This window comes from Hemiscyllium ocellatum, chromosome 18 (assembly GCF_020745735.1).
Source record: "Hemiscyllium ocellatum isolate sHemOce1 chromosome 18, sHemOce1.pat.X.cur, whole genome shotgun sequence".
Lineage (NCBI taxonomy): Eukaryota > Metazoa > Chordata > Chondrichthyes > Orectolobiformes > Hemiscylliidae > Hemiscyllium > Hemiscyllium ocellatum.
Window position 1 is genome coordinate 20,531,049 of NC_083418.1, and position 17,701 is coordinate 20,548,749.

Sequence of the window (17,701 nt, forward strand, 5' to 3'; positions counted from 1 at the left end):
GTGGAGTGAGGTCAGAATGGGGTGAGGTCAGAGTGGGGTGAGGTCAGAGTGGGGTGAGGTCTGAATCGGGTGAGGTCAGAGTGGGTGAGGTCAGAGTAAGGTGAGTTCTGAATGGGGTGAGGTCAGAGTGCAGTGAGGTCGGAGTTGGGTGAGGTCAGAGTGGAGTGAGTTCAGAGTGTTGTGAGGTCAGAGTGGAGTGAGGTCAGAGTGGGCTGAGGTCAGAGTGGAGTGAGGTCAGACTGAAGTGAGGTCAGAGTGGAGTGTGGTCAGAGTATGTGAGGTCAGAGTGGGGTGATGTCAGAGTCAGGAGAGGTCAGAGTGGGGTGAGGTCAGAGTGGTGTGAGGTCAGAGTGGAGTAAGGTCAGATTGAGGTGGGGGCAGAGTGCAGTGATTTCAGAGTGGCGTGAGGTCAGTGTGGGGTGAGGTCAGAGTGGGGTGAGGTCAGAGAGGGGTGAGGTCAGAGTAGGGTGAGGTCAGAGTGGGGTGAGGTCTGAGTGGAGTGAGGTCAGAGTGGAGTGAGACCAGAGTGGCGTGAGGTCAGTGTGGGGTGAGGTCAGAGTGGGGTGAGGTCAGAGAGGGGTGAGGTCAGAGTAGGGTGAGGTCAGAGTGGGGTGAGGTCTGAGTGGAGTGAGGTCAGAGTGGAGTGAGACCAGAGTGGTGTGAGGTCAGAGTGGAGTGTGGTCAGAGTGAGGTGGGGTCAGAGTGGAGTGAGGTCAGAGTGGGATGAGGTCAGAGTGAGGTCAGGTCTAAGTGGAGTGAGGTCAGAGTGAGGTGAGGTCAAATTGGAGTGAGGTCAGAGTGGGGTGAGGTCAGAGGGGAGTGAGGTCAGAGTGGGGTGAGGTCAGAGTGGAGTGAGGTCAGTGTGGGATGAGGTCAGAGTGGAGTGTGGTCAGAGTTGGGTGAGTTCAGAGTGGAGTGAGGTCAGAGTGAGGTGAGGTCAGAGTGGGGTGAGGTCAGAGTGGAGTGAGGTCAGACTGGAGTGAGGTCAGAGTGGAGTGTGGTCAGAGGTGGGTGAGGTCAGAGTGGGCTGAGGTCATAGTGGTGTGAGGTCAGAGTGGAGTGAGGTCAGAGTGAGGTGAGGTCAGCGTGGGGTGATGTCAGAGTCGGGAGAGGTCAGAGTGGGGTGAGGTCAGAGTGGTGTGAGGTCAGAGTGGCGTGAGGTCAGTGTGGGGTGAGGTCAGATTGGGGTGAGGTCAGAGAGGGGTGAGGTCAGAGTAGTGTGAGGTCAGAGTGGGGTGAGGTCAGAGTGGAGTGAGGTCAGAGTGCAGTGAGGTCAGAGTGGTGTGAGGTCAGAGTGAAGTGAGTCAGAGTGGGGTCAGGTGAAAGTGGAGTCAGGTCGGAGTGGAATGAGGTCAGAGTGCGATGTGGTCAGAGTGGAGTGAGGTCAGAGTGTGGTGAGGTCAGAGTGAGGTGAGGTCAGTGTGGGGTGAGGTCAGAGGGGAGTGAGGTCAGAGTGGGGTGAGGTCAGAGTGGAGTGAGGTCAGAATGGGGTGAGGTCAGAGTGGGGTGAGGTCAGTGTGGAGTGAGGTCAGAGAGGAGTGAGGTCAAAGTGGAGTGAGGTGAGAGTAGGGTGAGATCAGAGTGGAGTGAGGTCAGAGTGGAGTGAGGACAGAGTGAGTTCAGGTCAAAGTGGAGTGAGGTTAGAGTGGGGTGAGGTCAGAGTGGTGTGGTGTCAGAGGGGAGTGAGGCTAGAGTGGGGTGAGGTCAGAGTGGAGTGAGGTCAGAGTGGGGTGAGGTCTGAATGGGGTGAGGTCAGAGTGCAGTGAGGTCGGAGTTGGGTGAGGTCAGAGTGGAGTGAGTTCAGAGTGTTGTGAGGTCAGAGTGGAGTGAGGTCAGAGTGGGCTGAGGTCAGAGTGGAGTGAGGTCAGACTGAAGTGAGGTCAGAGTGGAGTGTGGTCAGAGTGGGGTGAGGTCAGAGTGGAGTGAGACCAGAGTGGTGTGAGGTCAGAGTGGAGTGTGGTCAGAGTGGTGTGAGGTCAGAGTGGAGTAAGGTCAGATTGAGGTGGGGGCAGAGTGCAGTGATTTCAGAGTGGCGTGAGGTCAGTGTGGGGTGAGGTCAGAGAGGGGTGAGGTCAGAGTAGGGTGAGGTCAGAGTGGGGTGAGGTCTGAGTGGAGTGAGGTCAGAGTGGAGTGAGACCAGAGTGGTGTGAGGTCAGAGTGGTGTGAGGTCAGAGTGGAGTGTGGTCAGAGTGAGGTGGGGTCAGAGTGGAGTGAGGTCAGAGTGGGATGAGGTCAGAGTGAGGTCAGGTCTAAGTGGAGTGAGGTCAGAGTGAGGTGAGGTCAAATTGGAGTGAGGTCAGAGTGGGGTGAGGTCAGAGGGGAGTGAGGTCAGAGTGGAGTGAGGTCAGAGTGGGGTGAGGTCAGCGTGGGGTGATGTCAGAGTCGGGAGAGGTCAGAGTGGAGTGAGGTCAGTGTGGGGTGAGGTCAGAGGGGAGTGAGGTCAGAGTGGGGTGAGGTCAGAGTGGAGTGAGGTCAGAGTGGCGTGAGGTCAGTGTGGGGTGAGGTCAGAGGGGAGTGAGGTCAGAGTGGGGTGAGGTCAGAGGGGAGTGAGGTCAGAGTGGGGTGAGGTCAGAGTGGAGTGAGGTCAGAGTGGAGTGAGGACAGCGTGGGGTGTGGTCATAGTGGTGTGAGGTCAGAGTGGCGGGAGGTCAGAGTGGTGTGAGGTCAGAGTGGCGGGAGGTCAGTGTGGGGTGAGGTCAGATTGGGGTGAGGTCAGAGAGGGGTGAGGTCAGAGAGGGGTGAGGTCAGAGTGCAGTGAGGTCAGAGTGGTGTGAGGTCAGAGTGGATTGAGGTCAGAGTGGAGTGAGGTCAGAGTGGGGTGATGTCAGAGTGTGTTTGAGATGAGAGTGAACTAGAGGTCAGAGTGGGTTTAAGGTCAGAGTGGGGTGAGGTCAAAGTGAGGTGAGGTCAGAGAGGAGTGAGGTCAGAGTAAGGTGAGGTCTGATGGGGATGAGGTCAGAGTGGAGTGAGGTCAGAGTGGAGTGAGGTCAGAGTGGGGAGGGGTCAGAGTGGGGCGAGGTCAGAGTGAGGTGAGGTCAGAGTGAGATGAGGTCAGAGTGGAGCGAGGTCAGAGTGGGTTTAAGGTCAGAGTGGGGTGGGGTCAGAGTGCAGTGAGGTCAGACTTGTGTGAGGTCAGAGTGGAGTGAGGTCAGAGTGAGGTGGGGTCAGATTGGAGTGAGGTCAGAGTGGGGTGAGGTCAGAGTGGGGTGAGGTCAGAGGGGAGTGAGGTCAGAGTGGGGCGAGGTCAGAGTGGTGTGAGGTCAGAGCGGAGTGAGGTCAGAGTGGAGTGTGGTCAGAGTGGGGTGAGGCCAGAGTGGCGTGAGGTCAGTGTGGGGTGAGGTCAGAGTGGGGTGAGGTCAGAGTGGGGTGATGTCAGAGTCGGGAGAGGTCAGAGTGGAGTGAGGCCAGAGTGGCGTGAGGTCAGAGCGGAGTGAGGTCAGAGTGGAGTGAGGCCAGAGTGGAGTGAGGCCAGAGTGGCGTGAGGTCAGAGCGGAGTGTGGTCAGAGTGGGGTGAGGCCAGAGTGGCGTGAGGTCAGTGTGGGGTGAGGTCAGATTGTGGTGAGGTCAGAGAGGGGTGAGGTCAGAGTGTTGTGAGGTCAGAGTGTTGTGAGGTCAGAGTGGGGTGAGGTCTGAATGGAGTGAGGTCAGAGTGGAGTGAGGTCAGAGTGCAGTGAGGTCAGAGTGGAGTGAGGTCAGAGTGCGGTCGGGTGAAAGTGGGGTGAGTTGAGAGTGGAATGAGGTCAGAGTGGGGTGAGGTCAGAGTGGAGTGAGGTCAGAGTGGAGTGAGGTCAGAGAGTGTGAGGTCAGAGTGGAGTGAGGTCAGAGTGGAGTGAGGTCAGAGTGGAGTGTGGTCAGAGTGGGGAGAGGTCAGAGTGGGTTGAGGTCAGAGTGGAGTGAGGTCAGAGTGGGGTGAGGTCAGAGTGGAGTGAGGTCAGAGTGGGGTGAGGTCAGAGTGGAGTGAGGTCAGATTGAGGTGGGGTCAGAATGCAATGATATCAGAGTGGCGTGAGGTCAGTGTGGGGTGATGTCAGAGTGGAGTGTGGTCAGAGTGAGGTGGGGTCAGAGTGGAGTGAGGTCAGTGTGGGTGAGGTCAGAGTGGGATGAGGTCAGAGTGTTGTGATGTCAGAGTGGGGAGAGGTCAGAGTGGAGTGAGGTCAGAGTGAGGTGAGGTCAGATTGGAGTGAGGTCAGAGTGGGGTGAGGTCAGAGTGGGGTGAGGTCTTAGTGGGGTGAGGTCAGAGGGGAGTGAGGTCAGAGTGGGGTGAGGTCAGAGTTGGGTGAGGTCAGAGTGCAGTGAAGTCAGAGTGGAGTGAGGTCAGAGTGTAGTGAGGTCAGAGTGGGTTTGAGGTCAGAGTGGGATGAAGTCAGAGTGAGCTGAGGTCAGAGTGGGATGAGGTCAGAGTGGGATGAGGTCAGAGTGAGCTGAGGTCATCCATGGTTCCTCCTGCCGATATTGCGAGTCGGTGTCCATCCTGTTGGTGTGTAATTCCTGTTGTTGAGGTGGATGTGTGCCCCATCTGTGGAACAGCAGTACCCCCTCGGTGCTGCATGTGGTGTGGGCAGTCTGAGCACTGATCACTGACACCGTCTCAGCCTGCTCCAACAATGGGTCTCCAGGAAAGCCAGCTGAAACCGCAGGCTGAGGAATGGTGCTTTCGGAGTCCCTGAAATATATCCCCCTCCTCAATCCCAGGGCAACTGAGGAGTGACTGAAACCATGGAGGAACATTACTCGGATAAAATCCATTCCGATCCCTCTCAGCCCTCGCCAGAGACCTGGAGCCCTCGCTGCTGTCCCTGTCTTGTTACCCTTGCAACATTAGACACTGTGTCAGTTATCTCTGCTGCTGCCCGCCATCCCACTGGAGATGTTTCCAACTCTCCAATCTCTGCCACACCCTCTCTACTTGCTGGGAATCTGCTCTCTGGGAGTATTTCACCTGAGCAGCGCTCCGAAAGTTTGTGATTTGAAATCAACCTGTTGGCTTGTCGCCTGACCTCTGACTTTGTGTTGGATGTGTTGGACTCTTCCCTCCTGCAGGCTCTGCAGCACTGCAGTCAGGCAACCATTCCTGAGGGGAAGGGGCAAGTGACTGCATCTCAACCTGGGCAGGCATCGGGGGGTGGTGTGTGGGGGTGGAGTGGTGGGGGAATGACTGCAACAGCAGGCTAGCTTTTCAAAATTTGTCCGTGCCCATCTGATTTGGTGAACTGAACTCGTGTCCCTTTGGCCCATCTGCCTCTAAACCCTGTCTCTGTAGGCCCGAGCCGGTTATGACAGCAGATTTCCTTCCCTCGTGAACCATAGAACATCGATGTAGAACGTTACAGCACAGTACAGGCCCTTCGGCCCTCGATGGTGTGCTGACCTGTGAACATAATCTGATGCCCATCTAACCCACACCGTTCCATTATTTATCCATGTCTATCCAATGCCCTTTCAAATGCCCTTGAAATTGGTGAGTGTACTCCTGTTGTGGGCAGGGCATTCACGCCCCTGCTACTCTGAGTAAAGAAACTACCACCTCTGACATCTGTCCTGAAATCCATATACACCACATCAACAGCTTTACCCCCATCCACCTATTTGGTCACCTCCTCGAACAACTCAATAAGGTTTGTGAGGCATGACCTACCCTTCACAAAACCATGTTAACTCTCCCTAATCAACTTTGTTCCTTTCCAGATGATTATAAATCCTATCTCTCATAACCTTTTCCAACACCTCACCCACAACTGAAGCTAGGCTCACTGGTCTATAATTACCAGGGCTGTCTCTACTCCCCTTCCTGAACAAGAGAACAACGTTTGCTGCCCTCCAGTCTTCTGGCACTATTCCTGTAGACAATGATGACATAAAGACCAAAGCCAAAGGCTCTGCAATCTCCTCCCTAGCTTCCCAGAGAATCCGAGGATAAATCCCATCCGGCCCCGGGGTCCTACTTATTTTCAGACCTTCCAAAATTGCTAAGACCTTCTGTTTGTAAACCTCAATCCCATCTGATCTTGTAGCCCGTGTCTCCATATTCTCACTAACATTGCCCTTCTCCAGTGTGAATACTGACAAAACGTATTCATTTAGCGCTTCCCCCATCTCCTCTGACCCCACGCACAACCTCCCACTCCTGTCCTTGACTGGCCCTAATCTTACTCTAGTCATTCCTTTATTCCTGTTAAACCTATAGAAGGCCTTAGGGTTTTCCTTGATCCTATCCACCAACAACTTCTCAGGTCCCCTCCTTCCCCTTCTTAGCCCTCTCCTTAGATCTTTCCTGGCTAACCTGTAACTCTCATGTCCCCTAACTGAGCCTTCACACCTCATCCTCACATACACCTTCTTCTTCCTCATGATAAGTGCTTCAACTTCTTTAGTAAACCCGGGCTCTCTCCCTCGACAACTCCCTCCCAGCCTGACGGGTACGTACTTACCAAAGACCTGCAGTAGCTGTTTTCTACAAAAAACAACAATTAACTTTAAATTCCAGAGACGTTATGAAGTGGGGATTTCACTCTCTGCCCTGGTGGGATTTGAAAGCTGGAGCTATGGCTCTGAAAGACTAGTTTAGTGACATTACTGCTATAACACTGCCTCCCCTCTCCCTCACTCTCCCTCCCTGTCAGGGCTAGGTGCTCCAAGAGGATCCGGGAGCTGTGGACCAGACGAATGATGAGTAATCCCGCTGTCTGAGTGTCCCAGCAGCAGCCTCTTGCACTGCTCACCCAGCACAGCATAGCTTTCAGCTACACGCATTGAATTCATCTCCTCTCATACCCTCCAACCAACACTCACCCTCACCCTGCCGCCCTCTCACATCTCCACGCCTTACAGTCACCCTTCGTTTCTTACAAGCCTAACTCTCTGCCCCCTCTCTCTCTCTCTCTGCCACTCTGTGCAGTACAACAGAACCTACAAGTCTCAGGATGAGGCAGAGTCATGGAGGGTGGTGGGAATCATGTCACCATTGATATTGCGAAGATATCCCATCCACAGGGAAGGGGAGCCTGATCCGTGGGACTGTGGCTCTCCTGTGGCACCGCTCTGCCTGTTGACCCTGTTGTAATGACAGGTCTTAGCTCCTTCCAGCTGGATCCCTGGGGTCTATAGACTGGCACGTGGCTGTGGAGAAGGCAGCCATTGGGTGGCACGGTGGCTCAGTGGTTATCACTGCTGCCTCACAGCACCAGGGTCCCAGGTTCGATCCCAGCCTCGGGCGACTGACTGTGTGGAGTTTGCACATTCTCCCCATGTCTGTGTGGGTTTCCTCCCACAGTCCAAAGATGTGCAGGTCAGGGTGGATAGGCCAAGCTAAATTGCCTGTAGTATTCAGGGGTGTGGAGGCTAGGTGCATTAGTCAGGGGTAAATGTAGAGTAATAGGTGTAGCAGAATGGGTCTGGGTGGGTTACTCTTTGGAGGGTCAGTTAGGCCGCAGGGCCTGTTCCACACTGTAGGGATGTTGCCAGTCTTTGTGGTCTTTGTTCTTACCCCTCAGCAGAGGTGGTTGGTATTGTGGTCTGTGCTGGCCTAATATCAGGGTGGAGGCCAGAGCAGGGAGGAGCAGTTAAAGGTGAGTGAAGTGTTAGAGCTGGGTAAAGTTGTACCCCTCATTGACTGAGAGGAGTGGATCAGCAGTGGTTCTGTAACCTGGCCCAGGCTGGAGCTGTTCGGTGTGAGTGATCAGCACCTTGCCTGCTTCCCAGTTTCACCGAAGAACTTTTGTCCCTCTGCGTACTCACCCTGACGGTCCTAGCTCGCTCCACACTACACAGGAAGGCAGCCCGCTGTCTGTAAAGGGCTGATCAGAACAAAACAGAATTGCTTTTAAAATGTGGCACCCAACTAGGCCGCTCGGGTGAAGGGTGAGGCAGGAGACGTGATGACGTTGGGACCCGACTTCGAGGGAACTCCCCCCCCCCCCAGTTCTAAATCCTCTTGCCTGGGAAAACTCTCGCCTCCAACCTGGCTCAACTGAACCTCCAAATAAAGGCTCAGCCTCGTGATTTCACAGGCCTGCCCGTGATTTAGAGACGTCGAATAATCATTTGAAGTGGGAGGTTTTACTGTGCTCTATGTTTGTGTTCCTCCCGGTAGCTGCTTCCACTGTGACCATGGGAGGCCGGGATAGTGCAAGCCCTTGATAATTGCAGTCACTGACACTGAGAGGAACAATGGGCCTGTAATTACTGCAAATCCAACCAGAAAGAGTTGTATTGTTATCAAGTAAAGTAGCTCGTCCCAATGGAAGATATCCTGTTCTAACAATGAACAGCAGAAGTGTCCAACTCTGACTAAGCCTTTGTTTATTTATTGTGAAGTTGAGAGTTCCAAATCAGGGTTTGAGCTCCCTAAGGGTAGATATTCAGCTTTATAACCTGGGTGGCAAATTGGCAGAGTAAATGGCCTTAATTGGAACCGTACTGAATTACACTGTTTTAAAAAAGGCATTTCTTTATTCATTCATTCCCAGAACCTGGGCGTCACTGGCAAAAGCAGCACTTCTAGCCCATCCCCAATTACCCATTGTAACGGCGAGCTGTCCGCTCATCCCTCTGACATTCACGTGGTGACGTTAACACAGCTACAACGGGAGACAGTTCAAGAGTCTGGGGCAGCAACACTGAGGGCGTGGTGACACAATTCGGTTCGGACAAGCTCCATCTACAAAGCTTTGGCGAGCTGTCACGGTGCACCTTGTCAGGAGCACAAGCTGTTATCACACTGTGCCAGTGGGACAAAGTTAAAAATCACACAACCCCAGGTTAGAGTCCAACAGGTTTAATTGGAAGCACTAGCTTTCAGAGCGACGCTCCTTCATCATTCTCCACTATCACCTGATGAAGGAGCATCACTCCGAAAGCTAGTGCTTCCAATTAAACCTGTTGGACTCTAACCTGGTGTTGTGTGATTTTTAACTTTGTCCACCCCATCCAACACCGGCATCTCCAAATCATGTGCCAGGAGTGCAGGCAATGAGTGTTTCAGATGGTGGGTGAGTACACATTACATGGACTGCCACACCCTGCATGTTACATTTTGGCATTGCTGTGGGTGGGCAGTATTCCCTCCCATTTCTGACTAACACCTGGTCGCAGGTGAACAAGCTCCAGAATTCCCAGCCTCCGATCTGCCCCCATAAGCAATGCATGTTTAATGACTGGCTCAGTTCGATCTTTAGTCAGTTGTACAAGGAGGGTGTTGCTCGTGGGGGATTCGGGGATAAAGTCAGACAGCCCAGAAACAGACCCTTCGGTCCAACCAATCAAAGCACAAAGAACAGGAACAAACCTGGTCCACATGGACCATATTCCCAAACTAAACCTGCCTGCTCCTGGCCCATATCCCTCTAAACTTTTCCTATTCATGTACTGATCCAAATGTCTGTTCTACACTGGAACTGTACCTGCACACCTGCCATTTTCCCTGGCAGTCCATTCCACACATGCACCACAGGAAAAACTGTACCCCCTTGTGTCCTTTTCAAATCTTTCCTCGCTCACCCACCCCGAGGGAAAAGACTCTTGCTATTCACCTTCTCATTTTTTAGATTAGATTACTTACAGTGTGGAAACAGGCCCTTCGGCCCAACAAGTCCATACCGACCCGCCGAAGCGCAACCTACCCATACCCCTACACTTACCCCTAACCTAACACTACGGGCAATTTAGCATGGCCAATTCACCTGACCCGCACATCTTTGGACTGTGGGAGGAAACCGGAGCACCCGGAGGAAACCCACGCAGACACGGGGAGAACGTGCAAACTCCACACAGTCAGTCGCCTGAGTCGGGAATTGAACCCGGGTCTCTGGCGCTGTGAGGCAGCAGTGCTAACCACTGTGCCACCGTGCCGTCCAATGCCACCATCATGCTGTTCCAAACCTCTCAACCTCCCATGCTCCAGTGAAAGTTCCAGCCTATCCAGCCCCTCCATTCCTGGTAAATCTTTTCCGGCTGTTGAACGCCAAGGGGAAGGGGTTAGATTTTTTATTTCTTGTTGGAGATGGTCATTGGCAGCTCTGCAACCTGAAGGTGACTGGCTACATGTCAGGCTGAGTTGGTAACACTGAACAAGTCTTGACCCTGAATGACACGGACTGCTTCAGCGTTTAAGGAGTCGCGAATGGTGCTGAAAATTGTGCGGTCATTGGCGAGCATCCTCACTTCTGACCTTATGACAGAGGTAAGGTCATCGATGAAGCAGCTGAAGGTGGTTGGGCCTAGGACACTGCCCTGAGGGACTCCTGTATGGATGTTCCGAGGCTGAAGTACTGACCTTTAAGAGTGACAAGTATTCCCCTGCTTGTGTTTGTGAGAGGGGAGTTGTTTCACAGCTTTCTGGTCGCAAGAAACAACCAATACAATTCCAAAAAGCCAACGTTTTCCCCCTTTTTACTCAGGGAGGACCACACAGCCCACTATTGCCAGCTCTATACCTGACTGTTCCAAACCTGTCCCCGCGCTCCCACAAACCCACCATCACTTCATAGCTTGTGGTGCTTGAGTTTTCAATTGAAAAGCTTTCTTGACCAGACCCACTGGCACGGGCTAATCCATGCCTCTAGGGTCTGCCTTGAGGAAAATGTAACTTCTCTCCTTCCACCCTCAGTGGTCATTTTAAATCGATCACCAGCTGGCCAATAGTTCCACATGCTTTCCAGCGGAGGCCAGGACGCTGAATGGCTTCAAGGCAGAGATTGATAGATTCTTGATGTCACGAGGAATTAAGGGCTACAGGGAGAATGCGGGTAAGTGGAGTTGAAATGCCCTTCAGCCATGATTGAATGGCGGAGTGGACTCGATGGGCCGAATGGCCTTACTTCCACTCCTATGTCTTATGGTTCGTAACACTTTGGAGAGATCTCTCCTCCCTTTTGACCGTCACCTCATCATCTTGGTGAACCCACACAGCATTCCCTGCGGAGCTTTGGGGTTCTCTAATGGGAAACCCCACATCCGCTCGGTTCCTAAACGCATCATTCTCCTTCCTAAAACCTGCAGAGTATTCTAAATGCAACCGAAAGAGACGAGAAGCCCACTGGACGGTTTTAATTGCATATAGAGTGATACAGCGTGGAAACAGGCCCTGTCCGTGCTGACCAGATATCCTAAACTGAAGCCCTAGTCTCATTTCCCTGCACTTGGCCCACTCAACTCTTCATATCCCCATCCAGGTGCCTCTTAAATGCTGTCATTGTACCAGCCTCCACCACATCCTCTGGCAGCTCATTCCATACCCGTACCACCCTCTGAGTGTAGAAAGTTGCCCCTGAGGTCTTTCTTAAATCTTCTCTCTCTCGTATACCCTGCAGTTTTGGACACCCACTCCATTCCCCGCACGACTTCAGAAACCTCGATATGGTAAGTTGAAGGAGGAAGTGAAGTCGTATGGGGAGTACTAGCCGGCTGGGGAGAGAACTGACTGGGCAGCAGGAGACAGAGAGTGGTAGTGAAAGGGAGTTTCTCAAAATGGAGACCTGTGCCCAGTGGTGTTCCCCCAGGGTCGTGCTGGGGCCGTCGTCGTTGGTAAATGATCTGAAGGAAGTTAAAAATCCCACAACACCAGGTTCTAGTCCAACAGGTTTATTTGGAAGCACTAGCTTTTGAGGTACTGCCTCACATTCAGGGGGTTGTGGATGGGTCATGACTGTACGACACAGAATTTATATCAAAAGGGTCACTGTGTCACACAGCTGTAATGATCTATTAAACACCTTTAGTTAAAAATCACACACAGCACCAGGTTATAGTTCTGAAACAAATTTAGATTAAGTCTTTCATCGTTTAGAATGGGATATGGTGGTTTATGTTCTTTAATGTGTAAATCCCTGAATTACATTCTCAAGGTGGTGTCAACTCATCTAATAATAGGTGTCAGCTCAGCTCAGACAACACAATCAATGTGCGAAGGTAAAGTCTGCACCAGCATTGAGTCAAGTCTATTTCTAAAGCGGGGTTTGTAGAATCTTACAGCGATTCAGGCAGTTTTTGAGCAAAATAAAATGTAATTCTGCAAGTACAAATTCATCCCCACAAACTTATATGTGCAAGCATGCAGGAGAGACAGTGTGTGCCTGTGTGTGTGTGTGTCCGTGTGTGTGTGTGTCCATGTGTGTGTGTGTCCGTGTGTGTGTGTCCCCGTGTGTGTGCGCCTGTGTGTGCCGGTGTCTGTGTGTGCGCCTGTGTGTATGTGTGTCTGTCTGTCTGTCTGTGTCAGTGTGTGTCAGTGTCTGTGTGTGTGTGTGTGTGTGTGTGTGTCTCTGTGTGTGTGTCTGCCTGTGTGTGTGTGTGTCTGTGTGTCTGTCTCTGTCTGTGTGTGTCAGTGCTGCAAATGTGTTGCTGGTCAAAGCACAGCAGGTTAGGCAGCATCTCAGGAATAGAGAATTCGACGTTTCGAGCATAAGCCCTTCATCAGGAATAATGTGTGTGTCAGTGTCTGTGTGTGTGTATGTCTGTGTGTGTGTGTCTCTGTGTGTGTGTGTCTGTGTGTGCATGTCTGTGTGTGTATCTGTGTCAGTGTCTGTCTGTGTGTCTGTGTGTGTGTGTGTCTGTGTGTGTGTGTGTCTGTGTGTGTGTGTCTGTGTGTGTGTGTCTGTGTGTATATTGTGCAGTGGGGTCACCTGTAATGTGAGATGAACCCAGATCCCAGTTGAGGCCATTCCCATGGGTATGGAACTTAACTATCAGCCTCTGCTCGCCCACTCTATGTTGTTGCCTCTCCTGAAGTCGGCCTTGAAGGACGGTCACCTGGGGGTCCGAGGCCAAATGTCCCAGGCCGCTGAAGGGTTCCCTGATATAGGCGGTCTGATTAGCAAGTTTTCAGATGACACTAAGATTGGGGGAGGAGCAGATAGTGAAGGGCACTGTCTGAGAATACAGCAGAATGTAGATAGATTGGAGAGCTGGGCAGGGAAATGGCAGATGGAGTTCAAGCTGGGCAAATACAAGGTGAAGCATTTTGGAAAATCTGGTTCAAGAGCAAACCTTACGGCAAATGGAAAAGTCTTGGACAAAATTGATGTCCAGAGAGACCTGAGTGTTCAGGTCCATTGTTCTCTGATGGTGGCCACACAGGTCAATAAAATGGTCAAGGCATACGGCATGCCTTCCTCCATCGGACAGGGTGTTGAGTACAAGAGTTGGCAGGTCATGTTACAGTTGTATCAGACTTTGGTTTGGCCACATTTAGAATACTGTGTACAGTTCTGGTCGCCACATTACCAAAAGGATGTGGATGCTCTGGAGAGGGTGCAGAGGAGATTCACCAGGATGTTGCCTGGTATGGAGGGTGCTAGCTATGAGGAGAGGTTGAGTAGATTAGGATTATTTTCATTAGAAAGATGGAGGTTGAGGGGAGGCCTGATTGAGGCCTACAGTATCATGAGAGATACAGACAGGATGGATAGCAAGAAGCTTTTTTCCCAGAGCATGGTCTCAATTACTAGGGGTCACGAGTTCAAGGTCAGAGGGGAAAAGTTTGAGATATACCTGGAAAGTTCTTTACGCTGAGGGTGGTGGGTGCCTGGAACATCGAGTTGGTAGAGGAGGGCCCAATAACATAATTTAAAATGTATCTAGACAGATACATGAATGGGCAGGGAGCAGAGGAATACTGACCCTTAGAAAATAGGCAACAGGTTTATATAGAGGATCTGGGTCGGCGCAAGCTTGGAGGGCTGAAGGGCCTGTTCCTGTGCTGTAGTATTCTTTGTTTTTTGTCACCCCTCAGCCTCTTATACTCCAGGGTAAGAGGGCCCAGCCTATACAGCCTTTCCTTATCACTCAACTGTTCCAGTCTCGGTCACATCCTTGTGAATGTGTTCCGCACCCTTTGCAGTTTAATAACATTCTTCCTCTAGTGAGGTGACCAGAATTGTATGTAGTCCTCCAAATGTGGCCTTGGCAATATTACACATTTACACACTTCCTGGCAAACCATGCCTCACAATTTGTTCCATCTGTCAGTGAAGGTTGGGTCAGGATCTTGGGGTCAATCCAGTCACCATCAGACTTCGGAGAGAGTGAGGAACTGCAGATGCTGGAGATCGGAGTCTAGAGTGAGGTGCTGGAAAAGCGCAGCAGGTCAGGCAGCATCCGAGGAGCAGGCGAATCAGCGTTATGGGCATAAGCCCTTCAATCATTATGCTTGAAACGTCGATTCTCCTGCTCCTCGAATGCTGCCTGTCCTGCTGTGCTTTTCCAGCACCTCACTCTCGACCATAGGACTTAGGAACAGAAGTAGGCCATTCGGCCCATCCTGTTTGCAGTATTTGAATGAGATCATGGCTGACCTGATAGCCATCAACTCCATTTTCCTGCCTTATCCCCATAACCTCGATTCTCGAACTGATTCTGTCTAGCCCAGCCTTGAGTATACTTCATAACCAGCCTGTAGGGTCATCTGTAGGAGAGACCTGCACAGATTCACATCCCCAGGCTGAGGAAAGATATCCCTCCTCATCTCTGCCTTACGTGGGTAATAGCTTCTTCTAAGACTCTGACCTCTGACCTCAGACTGTCCTGTCTCTTTGAATCTTATACATCTCACTAAGGTCACCCCTCATTTTTCTTATGTCCAATCAGTGCAACCTACTTAACCCTTCCTTAAATGTAATGTCTTTCGCTTCTAACCCTCCTCTCTCAGATTTCCTTTCGACATGTTTAAAATGGTTGTTTCTCTTTCTGGTCATGATCTCCCTTCACAAATGTTGACTGATCTTTTTTTAGTAGTTCCAGCAATGTTTGTTTTAAACGTCAGGCATTCGCGGTTCCCCCCTCTTTCAGGAGACGGTGCTGGGCTTCGAAGGCTCAACCAACCTGGGGACTGCAAAATGGAGCAGCAGTTCATCGGAGGTGCATTTTCTGAACGGTTAGTTTGAGCAGCTGACGGTGAGCAACTCTGGTCTAGTACAGAGGTGGTGAACTAGAACTGAGAGCAGGGTGGTGCTGGAAAAGCACAGCATCTGAGGAGCGGGAGACTCGACGTTTCGGACAAAAGCCCTTCAGTCCATTCACTGGCTGTGCACTGGACCATGTGACGTTAACCATGGTATCATCTAAGCACTGGACCAGGCCATTCAGCCCCTTGAACCTATTCTATCACGTGATAGAATTGCGACTTCAACTCCATTCCTCCGTGTACCCTGATACCCAGATCCACCAGCACCTTAGTCATGAAAATCGCCCCCAGGGCCCACAGTCTTTTTGTGGGACACAGCTCTCGATTCCCACCGCCATTTTGGTGAACACATACTTCCTGCTTTGCTTTCTGGTTCCTTCCCAGGATGTGGGTGTTGCTGTTTATCACACACCCCTCCCCCCAGCCCCATTCCCCTTTGAGAAGGTAATGTTAAGCTGCCCCCTTTTCACCCCAGCAGTCGGTGCGGTGCAGCTACGCCCCACAGCGCTTTGGGGGAAGGAGCTGCAGGGATTTGACCCGGTAACCCAGCGATATGGGCGGCAGTTGTATCAGGGTGACGTGCGGCTTGCAGGCGATGGTGTTGCGGTGTGTTTACTCTCCTCGTCCCTTCAGGTGGGTAAAGATCACAGATTAGGAAGGCACTATCGGGGCGGGCTTGGTGAATTTCGGCAGTGCGTGTTGTAGACGGTAAACCCTGAGTGTTGGTGGTAGAGAGAGTGGATGTTTAAGGTGGCAAGTAACTTGACTCCACTTTGAATACCACTTGGATCTCCCTTCAGCTAAGGTGGAGCTATTTGGAATTGGGAACTTATCCCTCCAGTTTAGTTCTAATTCAGGCACGTACCTACTTTCGGAGGACTGTAGTACCGTCTCCAGCCTTCCCTCTCCCCTACACACTGCTCGCCCACGTTTCTCAGTTTCTGCTATAACACTTTGTTATCTCATCACTGGAACCATTAAGCCGTTACTCTGGAGTGGATGGGTATTTCATTTCAAACTTCTGTTATCACTAACTGGAAATGGAGATCCGTCCTGATTTTACTGAATGGCCCGAGGGACTGCAGCATCTACCCTCCTCCTAATTTGTGCATTTGCATATCCCTTGTCTGAATTCTCCCGCCAGAGAAAATGGTTCCTTCACATCCACCCAACTAAACCCCTTACTCGTTTCAAAGAGGTTAGCACTGCCACCTCACAGCAGCAGGGGCCGGGGTTCGATCCCAGCCTCAGGGCGGCTGGCCGTGTGGTGTCGGCACATTCTCTCCCCGTGCCCGGGTGGGTTTCCTCCCCCACAATCCAAGGGTGTGCCCGTTAGGTGGATCACACCCGAGCGGAATTGCCAATAGTGTCCAGCGACGCGCGGGCTAGGATGACGAGCCATGGGAAATGGAGGGTGGTGGGTTTGGTGGCATGCTGTGTAGAGAGCATGGGATTCAATGGGCCGAATGGCCTGCTCCCACACTGTAGGCGATCTCTGTATGATGCCCACTGAGTCAGCTCTCAGCCTGTGATGCCCGAGGGAACCGAAGCAAAGGTTGGACGATGGTGGGTCTCTACTTGAACCCCTTAAAGTCCAGTCCAACACCGTCATCTCCAACTCATGACCCTGAGAGCCCAGTATCATTCTGATAAACCTAAACTACACCCGCCCTGGACCTAGTCCCTGTCCAGGCTGAACCTTTGCTACATCGTCTCTCAGAATTCTGGCTTGGCGGTTTGGTTGAGTACATCAGAACAGCTTCCACCCACAGTCCCCCCCCTTTAACAGCTCCGCCTCGGAGATGGTTTGGGGTTAAGGAGCATTCCCAGTTCCGGCAATGCCACATTTTCCCGCCCTTCTGTTCGAGGTGTTAGACACCAAAAGGGTTAAAGCTGCCTCCTGCTGATGAAAGGGAGGGAGAGAGTCCCGTTGGTACACCGAGTGTTGTTGTCGGCTCATCAAGAGTTAATTTAAATTTGGATGGCCAGGCTACTTTCCACTTCATCGGAATTGCCTTAATAGCTGTGTGTTGTAACTTATAAAGAGCCATTCTTTGCGAGGGCTGTAATTGAGATTCCAAGGGTGAGGCTGTCTGGGGCTGGTACAGTATAATTTTACTGGGATGACAACTGCACATTTTTCTCTCTATTGTGGGCTTCAAGAGCTGAGGGTGCAGATTTTTTTTTTCTTATTAAAAAGCAAAAATAAAAGGCAGTTTAACTGAGCTGGATTTTGACTTCAAACTGATGGAAAACTGATGGCCGTGAGTCAGCAGCCCATTACCCAGCTCCACAGGCCTTCATATCCAAGTCACAGTCTACCCAGTGTCTCCCTGGTTGTTACCCAGCCTTCTCTTGCTGGGTAATTGATGTTCCTCCTGTGGGCTGAGAGATGCCCTGGGTTAATGCTTGGCACCGTGATGTTACGCCATACACTGGACTCTCTGTGTCCGCCCAAATGCCAGCATTACCCCAGTAGCTTCCTCCTCTGTCTCCCTGCTGGGTGGCACCTCCACACTGCCTGTCCAATTGCTCTCCTTCGGAGCTGTGCCTCCTTCAGAGTGCTGGTACTCCTGCCACTGAGAGAGGTGGGCACGGCTGGGGCTGGTAGGAGACTTCATACAGTCAGAGAGTCACAGAGGAGTACAGCACGGAAACAGGCCCTTCGGCCCAACCCGTCCATGCTGAGCAGATATCCCAACCCAACCTAGTCCCACCTGCCAGCACCCGGCCCATATCCCTCCAAACCCTTCCTATTCATATACCCATCCAAATGCCTCTTAAATGTTGCAGTTGTACCAGCCTCCA

At 51.9% G+C, this 17,701-nt stretch overlaps 1 protein-coding gene across 1 annotated transcript in view; it reads left to right on the forward strand.

Annotated features, from left to right (window-relative positions):
• Positions 1 to 15,321: 15,321 nt before the first annotated feature.
• creb3l1 (cAMP responsive element binding protein 3-like 1) overlaps positions 15,322 to 17,701 on the forward strand; it is a 234,315-nt gene continuing 231,935 nt past the window's right edge. The window contains exon 1 of the mRNA XM_060838413.1: positions 15,322 to 15,526. Coding sequence (XP_060694396.1) covers positions 15,341 to 15,526 — 186 coding nt within the window. The 5' untranslated portion in view covers positions 15,322 to 15,340. The remainder of the gene's footprint in view (positions 15,527 to 17,701) is intronic.